This window comes from Erythrolamprus reginae, chromosome 2 (genome assembly GCF_031021105.1).
Source record: "Erythrolamprus reginae isolate rEryReg1 chromosome 2, rEryReg1.hap1, whole genome shotgun sequence".
Lineage (NCBI taxonomy): Eukaryota > Metazoa > Chordata > Lepidosauria > Squamata > Dipsadidae > Erythrolamprus > Erythrolamprus reginae.
The window spans coordinates 13,558,430-13,583,220 of NC_091951.1; the positions used below are offsets into that span (position 1 = coordinate 13,558,430).

General features: G+C 46.1%; 1 protein-coding gene across 2 annotated transcripts; it reads right to left on the reverse strand.

The window, feature by feature from the left end:
- Window positions 1–4,113: 4,113 nt before the first annotated feature.
- Window positions 4,114–24,437, reverse strand: LOC139159764 (zinc finger protein with KRAB and SCAN domains 5-like). Of its 2 annotated transcripts, none has more exons than XM_070737141.1 (6): window positions 24,352–24,437; window positions 18,788–19,375; window positions 12,453–12,567; window positions 10,366–10,448; window positions 8,519–8,645; window positions 4,114–5,130 (listed from the first exon to the last, which is right to left on the reverse strand). In XM_070737141.1, the coding sequence occupies exons 2-6, from the start codon at window positions 19,091–19,093 to the stop codon at window positions 4,544–4,546; spliced, it is 1,218 nt and encodes a 405-aa protein (XP_070593242.1). In that variant the 5' UTR covers window positions 19,094–19,375; window positions 24,352–24,437; the 3' UTR covers window positions 4,114–4,543. The 2 variants fall into 2 exon arrangements, with proteins under 2 accessions (XP_070593242.1, XP_070593243.1); XM_070737142.1 differs by having other exon boundaries at window positions 24,348–24,407.
- Between the last annotated feature and the right edge of the window lie 354 nt (window positions 24,438–24,791).

The following is a 24,791-nucleotide window of genomic DNA, read 5'->3' on the forward strand; positions in this document are numbered from 1 at the left end:
AATGTGTGCATGCACAATCATGCTCGTGTGTGTGTGCATATGCTCACAGTCACTCATGCCCTCATCACCTCGAGGCTCGACTACTGTAACGCTCTCTACATGGGGCTACCTTTGAAAAGTGTTCGGAAACTTCAGATCGTGCAGAATGCAGCTGCGAGAGCAATAATGGGCTTTCCTAAATATGCCCATGTTACTCCAACACTCCACAGTCTGCATTGGTTGCCGATCAGTTTCCGGTCACAATTCAAAGTGTTGGTTATGATCTATAAAGCCCTTCATGGCACCGGACCAGAATACCTCCGGGACCGCCTTCTGCCGCACGAATCCCAGCGACCAATTAGGTCCAACAGAATTGGCCTTCTCCGGGTCCCGTCAACTAAACAATGTCATTTGGCGGGACCCAGGGGAAGAGCCTTCTCTGTGGCGGCCCCCTGGAACCAACTCCCCCCAGAGATTAGAATAGCTCCCACCCTTCTTGCCTTTCGCAAGCTTCTTAAAACCCACCTGTGTCGTCAGGCATGGGGGAATTAAGATATTCTTTCCCCTTCGGCTTCCACAATTTATGTATGGTACGTTTGTATGTATGATTGGTTTTAAAATAAGGGTTTTTAGTTTTTAGTATTGGATTGTCGCACGTTGTTGTTAGCCGCCCCGAGTCTACAGAGAGGGACGGCATACAAATCCAATAAAATGAAATGAAATGAAATGCACGCATGCGCAGCAGAGAACCAGGCCAGCTGCTCAGGGGGAGATCTTTTTCTTTTGCAATAAGGAAATAAGAAGCTCACAAAAGAAACACCACGGAGCTCCAATCTGGGGCGACGGCGCATGTGCCAGCTTGAGAGGGCTCTGCATCCCACCTCTGGCACGTGTGCCATAGATTTCACCATCACGGACCTAGAAATTAGTGTCCCGATTTTGTATGTGCTCTTTCTTGCACGGTCAATGTGGTGTTTATTTCTAACCTTCTCCTGCATCTCCCAAAACGTGGCTTCCCTGCTCGTCTTAAAACTACCGCAGACCAAACTGGCTCTCACTCTTAACATACATTGAAATGTCCCAAAGGTGCTTTTTTCTAAGAGGCAAGTGGACTTTCTGGTTTTTCTTTGAAGATAGAAACATAGAAACATAGAAGACTGACGGCAGAAAAAGACCTCATGGTCCATCTAGTCTGCCCTTATACTATTTCCTGTATTTTATATTACAATGGATATATGTTTATCCCGGGCATGTTTAAATTCAGTTACTGTGGATTTACCAACCACGTCTGCTGGAAGTTTGTTCCAAGGATCTACTACTCTTTCAGTGAAATAATATTTTCTCACCTTGCTTTTGATCTTTCCCCCAACTAACTTCAGATTGTGTCCCCTTGTTCTTGTGTTCACTTTCCTATTAAAAATACTTCCCTCCTGAACCTTATTTAACCCTTTAACATATTTAAATGTTTCGATCATGTCCCCCCGTTTCCTTCTGTCCTCCAGACTATACAGGTTGAGTTCATGAAGTCTTTCCTGATACGTTTTATGCTTCAGACCTTCCACCATTCTTGTAGCCCGTCTTTGGACCTGTTCAATTTTGTCAATGTCTTTTTGTAGGTGAGGTCTCCAGAACTGAACACAGTATTCCAAATGTGGTCTTACCAGCACTCTATATAAGGGGATCACAATCTCCCTCTTCCTGCTTGTTATACCTCTAGCTATGCAGCCCAGCATCCTACTTGCTTTCCCTACTGCCCGACCACACTGCTCACCCATTTGTTGTTTCGCTTTTCATCTAAGCCGCTTCTTCAACTCTGAATGGATGGTAGGGAATGGAAGGATTGATATGCCTTGCAGACAGCTGGTCATCTGCACTCTTTTCGAGCAGTAGTTGCCAACCTGGGGCCCTCGCCCCACAGGAGGGCAAATTGATTATTTAATGGGGACCAGTGTTCCCTCAAATTTTTTGGGGGGGTGGGCGGAAAGGTATAGTGTCTGAGCGGCAGTCCATTTGGGACTGGGCAGCACAGAAATAATAAACAAACAAAAAAACAAAAAAACAAACAAATAAATAAAAAAAACCTCCCTGTTTTGCCTCACAGAATTTCAAAATAAAATACTGTACCGTGTGTCTATAACAATGAGCTCATAATAGGGCAACTCGATCAATATCAAAATGCCACTTAAATAGTTGAGCTAGTTTCAAACTAGATTTTGATTTTCTTTCGCTCTTCCTTACTCCCATTCTTTTTTTCTCTCTTTTCCTTCCTCTCTTTTTTCTATCTGTTTCTCTCTCTTCCTCTCTTCCTCTCTCTCTCCTTCCCTCTCAGTTTCTGGGCAGGTTTGGAAAACTCTGAGTTGATGATGATTTTTAAGTGAGCGATTGCTCACTGCTCAGCTTAGAGGGAACTATGATGGGGACAATTGGAACCTTCTTTAAACTAAATCAATGGCCTTTTAGGGTTCCCCCGTACGAGTAGGAGTTCACTCTTTGAATAGTAAGAATTATATTTGTGAGTGACATAGGGGAAGGTTTGGTAGGGAAGGTTTGCCTATTTGCCGATGACTCTAAAGTGTGCAATAGGGTTGATATTCCTGGAGGCGTTTGTAATATGGTAAATGATTTAGCTTTACTAGATAAATGGTCAAAGCAATGGAAACTGCAGTTTAATGTTTCCAAATGTAAAATAATGCACTTGGGGAAAAGGAATCCTCAATCTGAGTATTGTATTGGCAGTTCTGTGTTAGCAAAAACTTCAGAAAAAAAGGATTTAGGGGTAGTGATTTCTGACAGTCTCAAAATGGGTGAACAGTGCAGTCAGGCGGTAGGGAAAGCAAGTAGGATGCTTGGCTGCAAAGCTAGAGGTATAACAAGCAGGAAGAAGGAGATTATGATCCCGCTATATAGAGTGCTGGTGAGACCACATTTGGAATACTGTGTTCAGTTCGGGAGACCTCACCTACAAAAAGATATTGACAAAATTGAACGGGTCCAAAGACGGGCCACAAGAATGGTGGAAGGTCTTAAGCATAAAACGTATCAGGAAAGACTTAATGAACTCAATCTGTATAGTCTGGAGGACAGAAGGAAAAGGGGGGACATGATCGAAACATTTAAATATGTTAAAGGGTTAAATAAGGTCCAGGAGGGAAGTGTTTTTAATAGGAAAGTGAACACAAGAACAAGGAGACACAATCTGAAGTTAGTTGGGGGAACGATCAAAAGTAACATGAGAAAATATTATTTTACTGAAAGAGTAGTAGATCCTTGGAACAAACTTCCAGCAGACGTGGTTGATAAATCCACAGTCACTGAATTTAAACATACCTGGGATAAACATATATCCATCCTAAGATAAAATACAGAAAATAGTATAAGGGCAGACTAGATGGACCATGAGGTCTTTTTCTGCTGTCAGACTTCTATGTTTCTACATGTCATAGGGATGTGTATGTGTGGCATCAGGATTTTAGAGATGCTTAGGTGGGGCCTGGCCAAAGAAAGGGTTGGGAACCACTGTTTTAGACTGTTGAGACCATCTGGTTTATGTCCTCAGGGTCACCTGAGTGGTGCAAATGGGTGTGGAGATTTTTTGGATCTGTCGGTAGGACTGTGTTATAGACTAGAGAAAGATGATGTCATACCCATTGAGAGAGAGCTGTTCAATGTTGCTTCTTTGACCCTTCTTTCAAACCAGCGCTCCTCTGTCCAAAATGTGGACTTTGCTCTCTTCTGTCTTTTTATTTATTTATTTATTTATTGTTTATTTATTTATTTATTGGATTTGTATGCCGCAGATAGGCTGCTGAATCTTGTCCTGATGGGTTTCTTCTCCTATGTTGTGGTTGTTTTGTTTCCCCAACGTACAGATCTGCGTGTGGCTCACCGCATTGTACTGCATGCATCACGTTGCTCACTTTGCGTCTGGACTAGATTTAAATTGAGAATGCAAACAACGGGCTGTCTGCAAGGAGTGTAAATCCTTCCACTCCCCACTATTAGTTAGAACTGAAGAAGCGTCTTGGATGAGAAGCGAAACATCTTCAAAAGAAAAAACCCAGAAAAGCTTAAAAAAGCACCAGGACATTGGATGATCGAATATCCACAGACATACATTGAAATGAATTCACTAGCTGGGATTCTACTTTGTTTATTTATTCTTTAGTGTTTAAATGCAGCCCGTCTTACCACCTCGACTTGTCTCTGGGTGGCTTACAATAGTAGGAGGGGGGGGGGAAGAGATATAAAAGCATTTAATATTGATCATTAAATAAATCCAAGCTTTCTCTCAAAAAAACTAGCAAAAAAGAACTTCGGGAGATTCATGTTGGGGTGGGGAAGAGAGAAAAAAAAACCCAAATCCACATTTCAGATAGCTGCCCAAGGGGGGGGGGGAGAGAAAGAAAGGCTATTTATAGAGATTTGTAAAGAGTTTGTACCTAAAGCGTGAGGTACTTTCCACGGCGGAGATTAAACCATCAGTTTCTGCCCTGCACAAAATTTTTGCTCTTTTGGGAAGCTTTTGGATTTTGAACGTGACCGGCCTGTGCCGCTTTGATGGCATTTAAATTTTGTGACTCCCTAGATGAGAATGGAGAGCGATGCTGTGGTTAAAACTCTTCCCGCATGCCATACATTGATAGGGTTTCTCGCCCGTGTGGATGCGTTTGTGAGAAGTCAGGGTCGCCATCTGACTGAAGCTGATGCCGCATTCGTTGCACTTAAAGGGCTTCTCCCTGGTGCGGATCCTTTCATGTTCGTGCAGGAGAGACCGGTGGGCGAAGCTTTTCCCGCAGACGGGACACGTATTCATTCTGGGTTTCTGAGCCAATTGCCCTTGGGCGGGCGTTTCGGCAGAATTCGTGCTCTTAGAAACCAAGGTGGCATTTCTCGTGCTCGGTTTCGCTTGGACGGGCGTTTTGCAAACGTTCCTGCTCGCGGATGGCAAAGGTGCATTCCCCGGATATCTTTGGGGGGGCACCGTTACACCTTGGTTGGGACGAATTTCCGAAAGAGAGAACTCGTCCCATCTCATGACCTTGACCCGGTTCTCTGTCCCTTCGCTCTGCGGTTCCTGCTCGGTGGATCTGGATCTTTTTAAGGATACTTTTTTTGACTCGTCCTCGTCCTCGTTCCGCCATGCCTCCCTCCCTAGAATAAGAGAAAAACCAAGAGAAAACATGGGGGGAAAGGGGATCAAATGAAAACAAAAAAAAGCTTTTGGTGAGAGAGAGAGAGAGAGGTAAGGTGAGAAAAAACGAATGCACAGGTATAGCATAGGTGGAACCTCACTCCATACTGTTTCCCTGAAAAATAAGACCAGGGCTTCTATAACTGTCTGGTTTGGTGCTGCAACCCAACAGGACCGACACAGACTTCAGAGGATAATCAGAATTGCAGAAAAAACAATTGCTGCCAACCTGCCTTCCATTGAGGACCTGTATACTGCACGAGTCAAAAAGAGGGCGGGTAAAATATTTACTGACCCCTCACATCCTGGACATAAACTGTTTCAACTCCTACCCTCAAAACGTCGCTACAGAGCACTGCACACCAAGACAACTAGACACAAGAACAGTTTTTCCCCGAACACCATCACTCTACTAAACAAATAATTCCCTCAACACTGTGAGACTTTCTACTAAATCTGCACTTCTATTCTACTAGTTTTTCTCATCATTCCTATCACCCATTTCCTTCCACTTATGACTGTAATGCTTGTATCCTTAAGATTTTTATTAATATTGCTTCTTCGTTGCTTATTTGACCCCTATGACAATCATTAAGTGTTGTACCACATGATTCTTGACAAATGTATATTTTATTTTATGTACGTTGAGAGCATATGCACCAAGACAAATTCCTTGTGTGTCCAATCACACTTGGCCAATAAAAATTCTATTCTATTCTATTTGTTCTGTCTGGGTGACTTCGGAAGCTATGACCAACCCAAAAAGATAAGCCAGACACACCGGTTGAATCCAAACACAGTTTTATAATGGTAAAAAGCAAAGAAACCAACAGGAAATGTCCTTACAAGTCAGGAAAGCACTGGAACTCCAAAAGAAACACAAAAGCAATTGTTCATACAGAAAAACAGGATCCTTAATGCCAAACGAGGCTGTTGAGCTAACAGACACAAACCTCCCACCGGTCTTCAAGACTGCTGGGCCACGAGCCAGGAACAAAAACGCTGAGAGAAAATGCAGATAACACCAACTCCTCTTTGATAACACTCCACGCTGCCGAAATGGTTCTCATGCCTTATAAACCCTTCCCTGCTAATGAGGACCACACCCAACCCCCAGGTGCTCCTCATTCAACGCTGTTAATATCTACGCAGTTGAGTTCTCCTTTGAGCTATGCGTCTCTGCCGCATACTAATGATATCTTGTGCTTCGTCATCCAGGGATTCCAGGGAATCCAGAGAATCAAAGCTACTTGCTTGAGATAGCCCTTCCCCAGGGCTCCCAGGCCTTGCTTCATCTTCACTTTCTTGACTACTGGCTCCACTGTCCGGCTGTACAGAACTCTCCCCTCCGCTCTCAGACTCCCCCGTGCATGGAGCCAGCAGAGACGCAGCTGGTCTTTGATCTGGCTCAGGCTGAACCACAACACTATTAATGCATTAGTTCAGTGACGGCAAACCTATTTGTAGCCGTGTGCTAAAAGTACGCATGTGCCAGTACTCCTGCGCACCAGCACCCATGATGCACTGTGTGTGCCTCCCTGTCCGTGCACGGGTGCAACCCAGCCCAGCCTGGCTCCCAACCCCACCGCTAGCCACTTTTTCCTTACGCAGCAGTGATGGTGCCTCCTCCTCCTGGCCACGATTTACAGGCCGAACCGCCCATGCTAGGAGGAAAAAAGAGGAGTTTGCCGAGTGCTGGTATTGGTAGGAGTGCCATAAAGGCTGCCCACCTGACTTTGTATCTCATGCAGCAGCAGGAAGCTGGGCATTGCCAGGGCCCTTGAAGCCACCTAGCGGTCTTCGTCCTTCTCGAACAGAGAAGGTGAGGAAAGCAGCCTCCCGAGTAACGGCACGGTGGCTTGCAATTTCCGAGCCACAGTGCCACACACACACACACAGTACCACACCATGCACTCTAGTTTGATGTCAAGAGCCTTGGTGGCAAAGGGGTTACAGCGCAGTACTGCAAGCTGCTTCTGCTGGCTGTAGTTCAACAGTTCAAATCTCACCAGGCTCAAGGCTGACTCAGCCTTCCGTCCTTCCAAGGTTGGTAAAACCCAGATTGTTGATGGCGATATGCTGATTCTGTAAACCGCTCAGAGAGGGCCGTAAAGCATTGTGAAGCGGTATGCAAGTCTAAGTGCTATTGCTGGGTTCAGGGCAAGTCCCTGAAATTTGACATGCTGGATGCAGCCTGGAGCGCGAGGCTGGCAGGAGGAGGGGATCACTCCTGCCTCCCTTCCCATCCTGCTGTCCTGTGTGCTGCAGCCAACCTGTCGCTCCTGCTCTTCCCCCTCCAGCTGTTGCTCCTGCTCTTCTGAAGCTTCGCTTCCTTTCCCCCCCTCCTCAATGGACGACTTCAGACTCGTGCCAAATTAGGTGGAAGGAGGGGGGTGGTAAAGAAGTGGCGGCTGCAGGGCACCCTTGGCACAGAATCTGCTCCTTCGGCAGTGTTGCTTCTTCTCGGTGGCTGGAAAGGGGGGGGCTGATTTGTCCTCCAGCACCCCAGGCACAAGCAGCAGAGTGAGAACCACTGTGCAGCCCTAGGAGAGTAGCAGGGGCAGGACTGCTTGGGGGGGGGGGAGATTATTCTCACTTGTGCCTAGGTTTTTAGATATTTTTTAAAATGCAGTAGTACCTCTAGATACGAGTTTAATTCGTTCCAGAAGGGAGCTTGAATGTCGAACAACTCGTATCTGGAACAAATGGATTTAGACTTTGTTTTTCCCCTCCGAGATAACCAGAAGCAAGGATTCTTGCGCCACCTAGTGGACGCTCGGCTCGTATCCCGAATTTGAGCTCGGGTCTCGAAAAGAAATTTCTCTCCCCTCGTGGCTCGTATCTTGGAATACTCGCATGTGGAGCAGCTCGTATCTAGAGGTACTACTGTATTAGATTTGTTCATTCTACACTGTTTTACTATTGTTGTGAGCCGCCCCGAGTCTGTGGAGAGGGGCGGCATACAAATCTAATAAATAATAATTAAATAATAATAATAATGCTGGAGGAGAAATCCCTTCCCCCCGCCCGTTCCAGCCACCAAGAAGAAGCAGCCGTGTCCCTGCTGCTCTCCTTGGGCTCCCAACCCCACGTACAGATCTGCGCATGACTCACTGCATTCGTACTGCATGTACCACATTGGCTCAGTTTGCATCTGGACTTAGATTGAGAATGCAAATGACCAGCTGTCTGCGAGGAATACAAATCCTTCCCCACTATCCTGTCAAGAGCCGAAGAAGCTTCTTGGATGAGAAGCAAAACGTCTTCAAGAGAAACAAACAAACAAAAAAGTCCTGAAAAAGCAACTTCTGGGTTCAAGCCTGTTGGGATGCAACACGGGGAACTCACCCACAAAGGCCAGGTTATGGTAGTTCTCCACCATGACCTCCAGTTGCAGGATCACTTGGGATGCGTTCAACAATGGACACTCTTTGTCTGTGAAATACACAGCCACGTCCTCAAAAGACAGCGGACTCTGGAGAGGGGAGGGAAAAAGAGAAGGAAAAGAGGGAGAAAAGGAAATGGAGGGAAGGAGAAAGGGGTCAATGCTACCAGTAGTGGGTTCCTGCCACTACGGCTAACTGCACGCAGCTCTGTGGCTCTGGTGCACGAGCGTGGGTTTGAGCACAATTTTGAGTCCTGCACCTGTGCAAGTAGCAAAATCTTGCACAGGTTTTTTTTGTTTGTTTCCGTGCATGTGGGTCCCCGTGTGAGATTTTGCGCCTGCACAGGTGCGGGAAGCCAAATTGTGCCCGAACCCATAGTCGTGTGCCGGAGCCACAGAGCTGTGCGCATTTAGGCATACCAGCAGGAACCCACTACTGAGTGCCACCCAGGAAAATGTACAGTGGCTACTATTTATTTATTTATTTATTTATTAGATTTGTATGCCGCCCCTCTCCGGGGCGGCTAGCAACAGTATAAAAAGACAATGTAACAAATCTAATAAAAATAATCTAAAAAACCCCAATTTAAAGAACCACTCATACATACAAGCATACCATGTATAAATTCTATAAGCCTAGGAGGAAGGGAAATTTCAATTCCCCCATGCCTGACGACAGAGGTGGGTTTTAAGGAGCTTGCGAAAGGCAAGGAGGGTGGGGGCAACTCTGATATCTGGGGGGAGCTGGTTCCAGAGGGTCGGGGCCGCCACAGAGAAGGCTCTTCTCCTGGGTCCCGCCAAACGACATTGCTTAGTCAACGGGACCTGGAAAAGGCCAACTCTGTGGGACCTAACCGGTTGCTGGGATTCGTGCGGCAGAAGGTGGTCCCGGAGATATTCTAACCCATTTTGGTCTCCCATCCCAGGGGTGAGTTCCTCCCAGTTCGGACCGGATTGCCCAAACCGTTAGCAGCCCACCGGTGATGTAATTTTGGCATCACGGATCTGGTTCTGTCTCTGCTGATCTGTGCATGCCATTTTGGGGGGTGGGGGGATCTTTGGTGATTTTTTTCCCCGGTGTTTGGATGGCTTCTCCTTGCTTTGAAAAAAAGCCCTCCGGCCCATCCCTGGGCTAATATGGACCTTTGTTTCTTCACCTGAAACACAGCTGACCAGCTCCTCAGCTGTGTTTCGGGCTGAATCCACCTTCGGAGCATGCACAGAAGTGAAACTGCATGTAAAGGATGTGTGCATGAGCGGAGCATGGTTATGACCTATGAAGCCCTTCATGGAATCGGACCAGAATATCTCCGGGACCGCCTTCTGCCGCACGAATCCCAGCGACCGATTAGGTCCCACAGAGTTGGCCTTCTCCGGGCCCCATCGACCAAGCAATGTTGTTTGGCGGGACCCAGGAGAAGAGCCTTCTCTGTGGCAGCCCCGACCCTCTGGAACCAGCTCCCCCCAGATATCAGAGTTGCCCCCACCCTCCTTGCCTTTCGCAAGCTCCTTAAAACCCACCTGTGTCGTCAGGCATGGGGGAATTGAAATTTTCCCTTCCCCCTAGGCTTATAGAATTTATACATGGTATGCTTGTATGTATGATTGGTTCTTTAAATTGGGTTTTTTAAGATTATTTTTAATATTAGATTTGTTCACATTGTCTTTTTTATTGTTGTTAGCCGCCCCGAGTCTTCGGAGAGGGGCGGCATACAAATCTAATAAATACAAATACAAATGAAATGTCATGATGCGCACCGTTAGCAAAGGTAAGTGGAACCGACCCCTGCTCTGCCTCCTTTATTCTTACCATAGCTGGCTGGTTGGAAGTAGACGCCTGCCAAGAAACAAGTGCAGACATATTCGGAGGCCTCATCGAAGATTTCTCATTGCCTGTACATGGACAAAAAATGCAGTGGAAAGTGGTTGTTTTATTTGCACACGAAAAAGGCCAAATGGGACAAGGCCCAGCCTGGAGACACTTGTTTTTCTAGGGTTTTTCTAGGGTTCACACAACTCAGGAGATGTTCCAACAAACCCTGGTTTGCTTACTTCAATATGGGTTTCTTTTCCCATTATCCCCAGTAGAAATCTGGCCCTCAAATCCATTGGAGTCTGCAAAACTGCAGTGACAGAAATGAATACTTTTTAAAAATTCTTTTGCAAGTCTTTTATTGGACAGGTCGTCCTCGAACTTACAACACTTCCCTTAGTGACCATTCAAGGTTACAACAGCGCCAAAAAGATGACCATTTTCTGCTCTCATGACTGCTGCAGCATCCTCCGTGGTAAGAGGACTGACACTTCATATGCTTGGCGACTGATTCATATTTAGAACTCCTAGAATTCCTCCTTCAGTCATGCTAGCTCAGGAATGGGAGCTGAAGTCCACAAGCCTTAAACTTGCCAAGTTTGAATACCCTTGCACCCCTAACCCCGGGATCCTCAAACTTGACAGCTTTAAGACTAGTAGACTTCAACTCCCAGAATTCCTTCTCTAGTCATGTTAGATGGGGTAATTAGAAGTCAAAAACAGCTCTGCTTTTGCGAAAACCAGCAGTTTTCTGCCTGGTTTTTTTTTTTTTTTTTGCAAAAAAAGAAAAAAAGGTGGTAAAGGATCTGGGAACCTGGGTGCTGGGAAATAGCAAATTTTTCACCCATGTGAAAAATGGGCTGTTTTTTACCCGTTTCCTGCCCCCCCACAAAAATGAAGGCATTTTTGCCTTCCCCCAGTGCCGAGAACCTCTCTGCAGGATTTCCCAGACCCTTTGCCTGCCACATTTTTGCGAAAAAATCGCCCAATGTTCATAAAAACAGGGGTGTTTTTGCCATTGCCCAGCACCTAGGAGCTCTCTGTGGGTAGAGGGCAGGGCTTTGGGATAGCAAAAATGGCTGCATTCGGTGTATAAGAGACACCAACATTCCCCCCATCTTTTAGGGGAGAAAAAGAGGCATCTTATATTCCCCAAAATACGGTAATCAATCTTAAAGTCGCCACGGTGGAGAAAAACAAGAATTTTTAAAAGGCTCTTCCCTCAAATAAAGGAAAATATTTGGAGCCCTTGGTGCTCTCTGAGGTTGGTTGGTTTCTTGCAGACTGTCCACCCCTCCGAGTGTTCGGAGAGGGGCGGCATACAAATCTAATAAAGCTAAACTAAAAGTAAACTAATTAAGTAATATCATTCCCCTAACTAGGTAACATCATCAGTGCTAGTCCTAGCACTGATAACTTAGTCCTAGCAGTATGTCACCTTGCTAGTTAGATAATTAGTTAGTTAGTTAGAGAAGAGCAAAATAGATGATTGGGGACTAGAGGCTGAAACATATAAAGAACGGTTGCTGGAATTGAGAATGTCTAGTTTAATGAAAAGAAGGACCAGGGGAGACATGATAGCAGTGTTCTGTTATCTCAGGAGCTGCCATAAAGAAGAGGGAATCAAGCTGTTCTCCAAAGCACCTGAGGGCAGGACAAGAAGCAATGGGTGGAAACTAAACAAGGAGAGAAGCAACCTGCAACTAAGAAATTTCCTGACACTTGAAAGAATCAGTGGAACAACTTGCTTCCAAAAGTTGTAAATGTTCCAACACTGGAAGTTTTTAAGAAGAGATCCAACAACCATTTGTCTGAAATGGTATAAGGTTCTCTGCATAAGCATGGGGTTGGACTTGAAGACCTCTAGGTTCCCTTCCAATCTCTGTTATTCTAATTTCTTTTGAACGTCTTCAAGAAAACAACCAAGCTCAGAAACCATCAAGGCTCTGCATCTTTTAAACTTTTTTTTTAAACGAAACATCTGAAATTCACCAGGGCTATGCCCGTCTGATAATCCAGAAGTTCTCTCTCTGCCTAGAGATATAGAAGACAACAATCTATCTATCTAATCTCTTGATTCTTACCCTGCAATATGGCATCTTCATTCTCTAAGATCTGCTTGAAGAACTGTCTCTGTCCTGCGTCCGAGGCAGCCTCCTTCTTAATTTTGGGGAAATCGTTAGCATCCGCAAACAGGCTCTGCAAAGCAGTATCAGAGATCCATACAAGGTTGGAACAGGACAGGAAACAACACCTCTCTTTTAAGGATCTCCCCCCCCCCCCCAACAACTGTGAAGCTGGGAGTGGTTTGGGCAGAACCATGTATTCCCCTTGGAAATAGCAAGAAGAAAAGTTTTAAGTTACTGATGGGTGGGGAGGCAGGGCATACATACCTTGCATTCAGAGGTGGGTTCCTTCCGGTTTGGACCAGTTTGCCTGTACTGGTAGAAAACCCCTGGTGATGTCACAATGATGTCATGGAACTAGTTTTCTCGATGTCGATCCATGGACACTGCCATCTTTCTTTTTTGAATTTTTGAATGCTCCCCCATATTTTTTCCCTGTTTTTTTTTCCTTTTGCACATGCATAGAAGCAGAGTTTCATCATCTTGTTTTCGGTTCTTTTTTGGGGGGGATTTTTATTTCTAAGCACTGTGCATGAGGCACAGGCGTGCGGCGTGGGGGGAAGCGAACTGGACTTAAGGTAAGTTAGAATCCACCCTCTTTGGCAACAGCATCTGGAGGCTCTGCTCAGATCCTGATGGAAGGCGGTGACCCAGAATAAAACCACTGCTCCCTCTGCACCACAAAACATCTCAGGATCTCCTCCAAACGAATGCTGACTAAGATCCTCCATGAGCCACACGCCTTAAGACGTTAACGGGAAGCCTTCCCAAACTGGGGCGTGACTCAAATCACCTCACAGACCTTGAAAGTACAGTGATACCTCGTCTTACAAACTTAATTGGTTCCGGGACGAGGTTTGTAAGGTGAAGTTTGTAAAATGAAACAATGTTTCCCATAGGAATCAATGGAAAAGCGATTAATGCGTGCAAGCCCAAAACTCACCCCTTTTGCCAGCCGGTGCCCGTTTTTGCGCTGCTGGGATTCCCCTGAGGCTCCCCTTCATGGGAAACCCCACCTCTGGACTTCCACGTTTTTGTGATGCTGCAGGAGAATCCCAGCAGTGCAAAAATGGTTGCTTCGCTGGCAACGGAAGTCTGGAGGTGGGGTTTCCCAGCGAGGGGAGCCTCAGCGAAATTGCAGCATTGCAAAAACACGGAAGTCCTCTGAAGTAGACCCAGGACAGGGTTTTTGAGCAATCGGTACTTTTATTCAGCTCAGAGAACAAGTGACAGCTCAGCAAGGTAAAGTGACAATTCAGCGAGTACCGACTGACTCTGCCTGGAGAAACCGCTTCTTTTATACTTTTGCGGTTCCCGCCAAAGCTAGAGCCGGCCGCGTCTGAGCCAATCAGGAGCGACTTCCTGCTTGGGCTCAGACAGCGCTGGAAAGAGGAACAAACTATTTACAGAGTTACAAGGTAGCCATTTCAGGATACAACACCCCTCCCCTCATAGTTGGACTCATCCATCAAGAAAGCCATGTGACGAAGTCGTCCAATCGGTGAGGCCTCCGAGGTTCTCGCGCTGACCTGCGCAGTTCAATTTCTCCTTCGCCACTGACTGTGGAGGATGGCTCGCCGCTGTTCTCCCGGTGCGGCGGACTTGGCCTGGCAGGCCCAACGAAGGCTTCGGAGGACGAGGATGGCTCGGCGTCGCTGGATGGTTCCCCCTGGCCCGATAAGTCTCTTTGCGTGTTTCTTAGTTCGGGCAATGTACTAAAGTCTGTTGAAGGGGGAGAGTCCATGTCAGCGGTTTGTGGCAATTGATTTTCAGTTCGTTTCCGAATGTGGTCTATGTGTCGTTTCCACAAACGACCATCCTCTAGTTTAACAACATAAGTCTTGGGTGCGTTTTGCTTAACAATAATTCCCTTCATCCAGTTTACATTTCCATCAAAACATTTTACATATACATTTTGTCCCAAATACATTTCTCTTTCTGGTTTCATACACATTTGGTTATTATTAACACAGAACCTTGGATTTAACCTGTCTAATGGTGACCTCAACTTCCTTCCCATCAATAACTCTGCAGGGCTTACATGTGTGTGCGAGTTAGGGGTAATGTGCTGGGTTAGTAAGAATTGGTCCAAGTTTTGTTGCACATCCCCAGGGCCTGACCTGTGCAATGCCTCCTTTGCCACCCGTACGTAACGTTCTGCCAACCCGTTAGCCCAGGGCGAGTAAGGCGAGATGAGGGCATGCCTGACCCCTAGGCCATCTAGGAATAATTCGAATTGCCTGGCTGTTAGCTGTGGCCCATTGTCAGACACTAAGAGATCGGGGCAACCATGGGATGCAAACAGTCTGCTCAATACCTTGATAGTGGCACTTGTGGTTATGTTGTTCATTGCTATTATTTCCAACCATTTGGAGAAGGCATCAACCACTATTAAAAAATACTGAGACCCAACTGGGCCAGCAAAATCAATGTGGATCCTAGACCAAGGACCAGCAGGCTGTTCCCACTCAGCCGGAGTTGTTTTGGGGGGACTGGGCCTTGACTCTTGGCACGGGTCACACTTTGAAACCCAACTTTCAATATCAGCATCTAGCCCTGGCCACCATAAATGCCCCCTTGCTAGGCTCTTCATCCTGACAATCCCAGGATGGCCCACGTGTAACATTTTGAGTACCTTTTCCCTTAGGCGTTTGGGGATGATCACTCTATCCCCCCACAGCAAACAACCTTTTACATATGATAATTCAAGCCTTTTGTTTTTAAAATCACACAATTCAGGTTTAACAATATCATTTTGCCATCCCTTTAGAACACAGTTCACCACTTGTTTAAGGATTTGATCTTGCTGCGTGTGTGCAGCTACCTCTTTTGCTGTGGTTAGTGGGTTTTCCTCGAGTTCTATCATTAGCACATCTGTGGAAGGAACAGGGTCTTCCACTAAGTCTGCTATGGGGCATCTGCTGAGGCCGTCTGCATGATTGATTTCCTTCCCCCCCTTGTGGGTGAGCTCATACTGATACCCTGAGAGGAAAAGAGCCCATCTGATTAGTCTTGGAGACATAAAAGGTGGAGTGGGCTTGTTGGGGGCTAGCAGGCCTAGTAGGGGTTTGTGGTCAGTGACTAGCTCAAAGCTTCTTCCAAAAATGTAATTGTGAAACTTCTTTACCCCTGCCACTAATGCTAGAGCCTCCTTGTCTAACTGGCTATAATTCCTCTCTGTGCTGGTCATGGTTCTTGAAAAAAATGCTATTGGGGCCTCTGTCTTATTAGGTAGAACGTGAGCTAAGACTCCTCCTATGCCGTACGGCGAAGCGTCGCAGGTGAGCCTAATGGGTAGTGAAGCACTATATTGGACTACTACACTTTTCGAAGTTAATAAATTTTTTATTTGAGAAAAAGCTTCACGTTCAGTTTTCCCCCATGTCCAGCGGGCTTCCTTCTGGAGTAAACGATGGAGAGGCTCTGCTACTGTTGCCTTCTGCTTTAAAAAAACGGAATAAAAATTAAGGAGGCCCAAAAATGCCTGCAACTCATTCTTATCTCGTGGCTCTGGGGCTTCTCTAATTGCTCTCAGCTTCTCTGTTGTGGGGTGGATACCTTCTTTATCTATTTTATACCCAAGGAATTCAATACTGTTAGTTCCCCAGACACATTTATCAGGCTTGATTCGTAACCCTTTGTCCTGTAGCCTCTTAAGTACTTCCCTTATTCTTTTGTTCACTTGTTCCTGGTTTTCCCCTGCAATTAAGATGTCATCAAAATATGGAATTGCCCCATTTACCCCTGACAATAGGCGTTCCATGATGCTCTGGAATATTCCTGGGGCTATGCTTACCCCAAACTGTAACCTCGTGCATTTGAAAGCCCCCCTGTGCGTTACAATCGTTTGAGCGTTTGCTGTTTGTTCATCGACCGGAAGTTGCTGGTAAGCCTGCGCCAGGTCGATCTTTGCGAACCTTTTTCCCTCCCCCAGGGAGTGTAAGAGTTGTTGCACAACCGGGATGGGGTAGGGGTGGTGTTGGAGTGCCTTATTCAGGGTTGATTTGTAATCAGCACAAACTCTTAAAGAGCCATCTGGCTTCAGGGGTGTCACTATGGGAGTTTCCCATGGCCCCTGTTCCACAGGGACCAAAATACCTTGACTAATGAGTTTGTCCAGCTGTATGTCTAGCTTGGGGAGAAGCGGAAGGGGGACCCTGCGAGGTTTCAGTCTAACCGGTGGGACCTTGGGGTCAATAGAGAAAGATATAGGGGGTCCCTTATACAATCCCAAGGTGGGGCTGAACACTTCAGGGAACTCTTTCACAAAGTTAGGCATATTATCACAGTTTACATTACACACACCCGAAATTTCGATCCCCAACGGTTCCATCCACGCTAGACCCAGCAGGGAGTGTTTGGCCCCCGTCACAATAAGCATGGGAAGGGTACATTTAACATTCTTAAATGCAATAGGTACATTTGCTGTTCCCAGGACCGAGATTACCCCCCCTTGGAAGTCTCTGATCACCAAAGAGGTTTGAGTTAGGTCAGCCTTAGACACATTAGGCATATATAGCTTAAATTTTTCCCAGGGCATGATGGTATATCTCGAGCCCGTATCCAGCTCCATTGAGCAAGGCTGGTTATTTAGTAACAATGAGATAACAATTTTAGCCCCCTTTTTGGTTGCCGTGTTATTCACGGAAAATTGAGAGTTACCTCTAGTGTAGTCGCGGTTAGCGGTTGAGTAGTTCCTTTGACCCGAGTTGCGGAACGGTCTCCTTTCTCGCGATTGGGGGGGCTGGTTTTGAGGTCGCTGGTATTGTTGTGTGGCAAAAGTTTCTTCTGGTGCCGTTGCCCTGCATGCGATGGCGATGTGGCCTCTCCGGTTGCAACGGCGGCAAGTAGCGTCTCGGAAGGGGCATCGATGGCGCTGGTGATTTCCCCGGCAGCCCGCGCAGGGGGCTGGGTGAGTAGCTCTAGGGTGTCTCGGCTGGTCTTGCAGGAGGAGGCAGTTGTCCCCGTTGCTAGTAGGCTGGCTGAGGTCGTCTGTTCCCATGGCGCTGGGAGACTCGGCGTCGATTTTGGCAATGATTTCTCGCCTTCCGTGCTCTTTTAATTCTCTTGCCGCTGCGTCGGCTGCTTCCGCGGTCTGCGCTAATTTAATCACGGTTTGTAGAGTCGGCTCTTCTTCGGTGAGGAGTTTATTTCTCACTGTGTTGCTCTTCATGCCGAAAACCAAGGCGTCGGTGAGGCGAGCTTCCGGGTCTTTAAACTTGCATTGAGCAAGTACCGTTCGAAGCCGCGTTGTAAATTGGCTGATCGACTCGGTTTCTCTCTGAGCCATCATGTGGAATTGATGCCGGTAAACCATGGCTGGTCTGGTTGGTTTGAAATGGCTCGCTAGTTTCTGTTGAAGGACGTCCCACGCTGTGGTTCTTGCTTGTTCTGGTTCGGTGAGAGTTTGGGCAAGTCTACGGATCTCTGCGCCGCAGTAGTTAAGAAAAATAGCCCGTCTGCGATCGGCTCCGGCGTCCTGCATTCCCGCCGCCTCGAGGAAGATCTCGAAGGTGGCCATGTACTCGTCCCATGTCATTTTCTCGGGATCGAAGAGTTCCGGAGCCTGGCCGATCTGGATTTTGTCCATGTTGCACGCGAAGTTTCTTCCGTTCGTTCGTCGCCAGTGAAGTAGACCCAGGACAGGGTTTTTGAGCAATCGGTACTTTTATTCAGCTCAGAGAACAAGTGACAGCTCAGCAAGGTAAAGTGACAATTCAGCGAGTACCGACTGACTCTGCCTGGAGAAACCGCTTCTTTTATACTTTTGCGGTTCCCGCCAAAGCTAGAGCCGGCCGCGTCTGAGCCAATCAGGAGCGACTTCCTGCTTGGGCTCAGACAGCGCTGGAAAGAGGAACAAACTATTTACAGAGTTACAAGGTAGCCATTTCAGGATACAACATCCTCAAAATCCCACCTCCGGACTTCCATGTTTTTGTGATGCTGCGATTTTGCTGAGGCTCCCCTTGCTGGGAAACCCCACCTCCGGACTTCCATTGCCAGCGAAGTGCCCGTTTTTGCAGCATCGCAAAAACACGAAAGTCCGAAGGTGATGTTTCCCATGGAGGGGAGCCTCAGGGGAATCCCAGCAGCACAAAAACGGGCGCTTCGTTGGAACAGAAGTCCGTAGGCGGTGCATCCCAGTGGTGGCGGCTTGGGTTTGTAAGGTGAAAATAGTTTGGAAGAAGAGGCAAAAAAATCTTAAACCCCAGGTTTGTATCTCGAAAAGTTAGTATGACGAGGGGTTTGTAAGACGAGGTATCACTGTACCACCGAAAGGCCACCATCCTCACCTGGATTTTCGGCTTTTTGTCCTCCGCTTGGCTCAAGAGGAAGCCTTCAGCCAGAGCCACCGCCTGACAACAGGTCTCTGCTCCACATTCTCTGATCCAGCTCTTCATGTCAGGAGGCAGGATTGTCAAGAACTGCTCTAAAATCACCATGTCCAGTATCTCGGCTTTCGAATGCTCTCCTGGCTTCAGCCATTGGCAACAGAGATTGTGAAGCTGGCTGCAAACCGCTCGGGGCCCGGCACACTTCCGGTAGCGGAACTGCCTGAAGTTTTGGCGCTGGGCATAGGAGTTACCTTTCTCTTCCATCAGGATTTTGTTTATGTTTTTTTCCCACTGTTCCCCAGGGCTGCGAGCCTCGGGGATCTCGAGGCTCCCCACTGAATCCACAGCTTCCTCCTTTGATCCTGGGGTCTGCACGGTCACCAGTAAGATTCAAAACATCTCCTGTCTCAATGGCTTTCTTCCAGCAATGTCTGAATGGCTATAATTGAACCGAAAGAAAGTGGGGGAGGGCAAAGTGATGGCACCACTCAGGGGTGTGTCAAGGATTAAATTACAAGGCAGCCGTAAACCGATGTTAGTAACTCTCTGTAAACAAGAGAAAAATGAGATAGATCAGAGGCAGCCAATACAACAGGTAATATGATACAATACAACAGGAGTTCCCTCATACAAAATCACAGGAAACATGCAATAGGGTTGATATTCCTGGAGGCGTCTGTAATATGGTAAATGATTTAGCTTTACTAGATAAATGGTCAAAGCAATGGAAACTGCAGTTTAATGTTTCCAAATGTAAAGTAATGCACTTGGGGAAAAGGAATCCTCAATCTCAGTATTGTATTGGCAGTTCTGTGTTAGCAAAAACTTCAGAAGAAAAGGATTTAGGGGTAGTGATTTCTGACAGACTCAAAATGGATGAACAGTGCAGTCAAGCAGTAGGGAAAGCAAGTAGGATGCTTGGCTGCATAGCTAGAGGCATAACAAGCAGGAAGAGGGAGATTATGATCCCGCTATATAGAGCGCTGGTGAGACCACATTTGGAATACTGTGTTCAGTTCTGGAGACCTCACCTACAAAAGATATTGACAAAATTGAACGGGTCCAAAGACAAGCTACAAGAATGGTGGAAGGTCTTAAGCATAAAACGTATCAGGAAAGACTTAATGAACTCAATCTGTATAGTCTGGGGGACAGAAGGAAAAGGGGGGACATGATCGAAACATTTAAATATGTTAAAGGGTGAAATAAGGTTCAGGAGGGAAGTGTTTTTAATAGGAAAGTGAACACAAGAACAAGGGGACACAATCTGAGGTTAGTTGGGGGAAAGATCAAAAGCAACATGAGAAAATATTATTTTACTGAAAGAGTAGTAGATCCTTGGAACAAACTTCCAGCAGATGTGGTTGATAAATCCACAGTAACTGAATTTAAACATGCCTGGGATAAACATATATCCATCCTAAGATAAAATACAGAAAATAGTATAAGGGCAGACTAGATGGATCATGAGGTCTTTGTCTGCCGTCAGTCTTCTATGTTTCTATGCTTTGCTTGCCTGATAGTCACATTTGAATGAATGAATAAATGATAATTATAAGTCCCATATTCTCCAAATAAAAGCAATAAAATAACCTGCAGGAAAATGAGACAATGACACACTCCTCACAATAGAAGCAATAATCGGTCCCCAACTGTCTATGGAGGTTCTTAGTCATCCAGATCAAGGGCCCTATCTAACAAAATGAAATTCAATACAGAGAAAAGAAAAACCCTACACTTAGGTAAGAAAAACCCAAGATATACATATACACTGGGTGAAACCACACTCAATAGCAGTGACTGCAAGAGGGATCTTAGACTCTTGGTGGACAACCAGCTAAATACAAGTCCTCTGCCGCCAGGCATGGGGGAACTAAGATACACTTTCCCCCTATGCCTTCACAATTTTATGTATGGTATATTTGTATACAGTGATCCCTCGAGTATCGCGAGGGTTACGTTCCAAGACCCCTCGCGATACTCGATTTTTCGCAATATAGTGGTGCGGAAGTAAAAACACATCTGCGCATGCGCGCCCCTTTTTCCATGGCCGCGCATGCGCAGATGGTGTTTTTACTTCCGCACCTGGAAAGACCCAGGGAAGGTTCCTTCCGCCGCCCAGCAGCTGATCTGCTCGGCAGCGCCGCAGCAGCGAGGAGCCGAAGATCCGGGTTTCCCCGCCACCCACGCAAAGGGGAAACCCCGGCTCCTCGCTGATGCGCCCGCCCTCCCTCCCGCCGCCCGCCAGCAAGAGGGGGAGAGATAGAGAAAGAGAGAGAAGGAAAGAAAGAGATGAGAGAGGGAGGAAGAGAGTGTGAGAGAGGGAGAAGCAAGATAGAGAAAGAGAGAGAGAAAGAAAGATGAGAAAGGAAGGAAGAGAGTGACGTCATCGGGTGGAAAAATCGCGATATAGCGTTTCGCGAAGATCGAGATCGCGAAACTCGAGGGATCACTGTATATGATTGGTTTTTATATAATGGGTTTTTAACTGCTTTTTTAGTATTGGATTTTGTTGTACTGTTTTACTGCTGTTGTTAACCGCCCCGAGTCTGCAGAGAGGGGCGGCATACAAATCCAATAAATAATAATAATAAAAATAATAATAATAAATTCAAGCAATTAGTGGAAAAAATATATACTTCCCAGAAAGCCAGGGCAATTATTTATACTGAAATGACTGAACCACATAAATAAATAAATAAAGGTGTCAGCACGGGGATGTCCATTGTCATCTCTGCTCCTTGTCCTAACACTGGAAACCCTTTTAAACAGAATTCACAAAATAGTAACATCAAGGGAACAAAAGTAAAAAGGGAAGAATATAAAATTCAGGCCTATGCGGACGATTTAGTGTTCTTTGCAGAAGACCCATTAGAAACAGGACAATGATTTATTGCAAAAATAGAAGAATACAGTGAATTCGCAAGACTGAAAATTAATAAACAAAAAACCAAATGTTTAACTAAAAAATGGCAATGAAACAAAAAGAATTGGAAAACAAATTGGTGGTTAAAAGTACGAAGAAAATTAAATACTTAGGGATTAACTTAACTAATAGATGCCCACTGATAAAACAAGATAATTATACAAATTTAGTAAATCAAACAAAAATGGAGCTAGAAAAATGGAGCAAATTACAATTGTCATTGATAGGAAGAATATCGATTATTAAGATGAGCGTTCTTCCAAAATTTCTTTTCCTACTTCGAACAATTCCCATAAAATTAGACTTTCAATTTTTCTCAGAATTCAATAAACTGGTTTCCAAATTTATTTGGCAAAGGAAGAAACCAAGGATAAGATTGTCCGATTTGCAAGACGTTAAGAGCAGAGGTAACCTGGGACCACCAGAATGGAAGGCATACTATAGGGCAGCCTCCCTAGTATGGATAAAGGAATGGGTCAACCTTGAAAATAAACGTGTATTACAACTAGAAGGGCATGACTTGGAAAAGGGACAGCAGGCATACCTCTGGGACATTGGTGACAAAAAACATAAATATTTAGCAATCATTTAATTAGAAATTTTTTACTAACCACATGAAAAGAAATAAGAAGAAAACATTACCTGAGAATCCCAAATTGGCTGTCAACCATAGAGACACAATTGAGACAATAAAAAAATTAAATATAAGGACATTCTAGACCCACTAGGTGTTCTGTCGGCTTCTAGCACAAGCCTCCAATGAAAAGGAAATTGGTTCAAAACAGACACACACACACAGTAGAAGTGCAGTAAATGTTTTTTATCTCAACAAAAGAGTAGCAAAATTCCCTTTTAGAATTCAAAGGGATTTCTTGTATAAACAAGGCAGTAATGGATTACACTCTGATAACAAGGCAAGCAATAAATCAACAAGAAACTAGTACTGTGAAGTTCGGCACAAATACTTTGTCCTAACACTGAAAACCCTTTTAAACAGAATTTGCAAAATAGTAACATCAAGGGAACAAAAGTAAAAAGGGAAGACGTGGCAAAAACTTACAAGGATTTCTTTTCTCAAACTCCATGACTCCCAACAACTACGATCAGATAATCTCCTGCACGCTGCCAATTTAACAGCTGCTATAATTACGTGAGCCCCACCCAACCACAGGTGGATTCTCTATCGCCTGTAATATTTCTTCAGTTGTTCTCTTCTATGCATAACTCTATGCATGCATGGGTCTAGCAATTTCTCATCCGAATCCACCAAAGATAATGGAGATTGGCTTCCTGGGCTGTCTGCCAAGCCCCCCTCTTCCAAGTCACTCCCCACCTTCACTACCTGACTCTGTCGGCAATAAAACAGGCCTATGACATGTTGATGTTTCCCCTGCGCCCACCTCCACATTCCTTGGGGCAGGAGCTGGGCCAGAGCCAACCACAACACTTGGTAAATTGAAAAGTAGAGAAGAATTGGCGAAACAAAATATAAATATAGACTGGTGGACATATCTACAAATTCAAATGAGGTATAAAAAAAGATTCAGAAGGGACAGGTATTGACAGTCACATTCAGCAGTTAGATAAATTAATAACAGGCCCAGAGGAAAAAATAATATCTAAAATCTATAAATATCTAATAGAATATGAAAAGCATGGGGAAATAGTCAAAGGACCGATGATCGCCTGGGTAAAAAACATTGGTCGTAGTATCCACCGGGCAGAATGGGAACAAATTTGGATGAGAAATATTAAAATGACTAAATCATCAGTCTATAATCAATATAAAATATTGTATCGGTGGCACCTAGCACCAAAAAGATTGGCTCAGATATATCCAAATTATAATCAATTATACTGGAAGTGCAAAAAAGAACAGGGCACCTTCTTCCATCAATGGTGGTCATGCCCTGAAGTGAAAAAATATTGGATGCAACTCAGAAAGTGGTGACAAGAAATAACCAATGTAGAAATTGAATGTACAGCAGAGTTTGTTCTATTAGGAATTATTAGTAATTTGTATGAGAAAAATGTTAAATATTTGATGTTACACATCATAACAGCCGCAAACAGTGTTCCCTGTAGGCTGTGTGTGCGCGCATGCGCACACCCCAAAATATCCCCCCGGTGCACCCTTTTCCAAGGGCGCGCAAGGAGCCGGGCATTGGAGTTGGGGGCGGGAAGTGACGAAAGTGCAGAGGCGCCGCGCGCGCTCCCCATCCCCCTGCCAGCCGTGGAGCTGCGGCCTCCCCCACCTCCCCTCTGGCCCCCTCGCACCCATGGCCTCTCGCTGCTGCCCCCCGCCCACCCGATCTGCCCCCTCTCTGGCTTTCTCCGCCTCCCGCCTTGGGGCGCAACTTCTCCCGCGGCGGTGGTGGCTTCTCCTCCTCCTCATCCACGCTCCCATCCAGGGGGCTGCGAGAGGGTTTTCTCCACCCGCTTCGGGAATGCCCGCCCCTCTACTCTACTTTTCTACTGTACTGCCACCTTCAGGGATTTCCGTTGGGACACAAAAGAAGTCAAGAACTGGGATCCGATCGCAGGTTGTCCCCCACCCACCCCCGCCCGTATCCTGACGATCTTGTTACCCACCTACCCAGCTTCTCCTGACCCGAGTTTCAGCTAGTTGCACCCCTCCAACTACCTAAACCATCCCGGCCGTCCCGTCGCGCACCTGCTTGTAACCAAACGCCCCCGATTGCGCAGGCGCTCCCGATTCCGAACCGGGATTCCCCTGACGTACTGGCAACGCGGGAAAATCCCTTTGAATTATTAACGAGTCCACCCTGGGAGGGCGTGTCGAGCGTGACGTAATAATCAGGGGGGGCGGGACTAGGGGGGAGAACCGGTTAACACCTGAGAGTTGTGGTCTGGTGGAATTCGGACGGGAAAACTGCCTTGTGCAGATTAGAATGGCTCAAAATGGAGGCTGGGCGGGCGGCAGAAATAGTATTCGCGTTCAGACGACTCGGGCAGGCAGGCAAGCGGTGACCTTGGCACAGCATAGTAAGCTGGCTTAAGGTCAAACTTCCTTTT

What these genes read in the sequence shown, in the direction of transcription:
- LOC139159764 (XM_070737141.1), bottom strand. Translation starts at nt 19,093, where the DNA reads ATGGAAGAGAAAGGTAACTCCTATGCCCAGCGCCAAAACTTCAGGCAG. An exon ending in TGAAGATGCCATATTGCAGG is followed by an intron (nt 10,449 to 12,452) that starts GTAAGAATCAAG and finishes GTCCATGTACAG; the next exon opens with GCAATGAGAAATCTTCGATG. An exon ending in CCATAACCTGGCCTTTGTGG is followed by an intron (nt 5,131 to 8,518) that starts GTGAGTTCCCCG and finishes CTCTTATTCTAG; the next exon opens with GGAGGGAGGCATGGCGGAAC.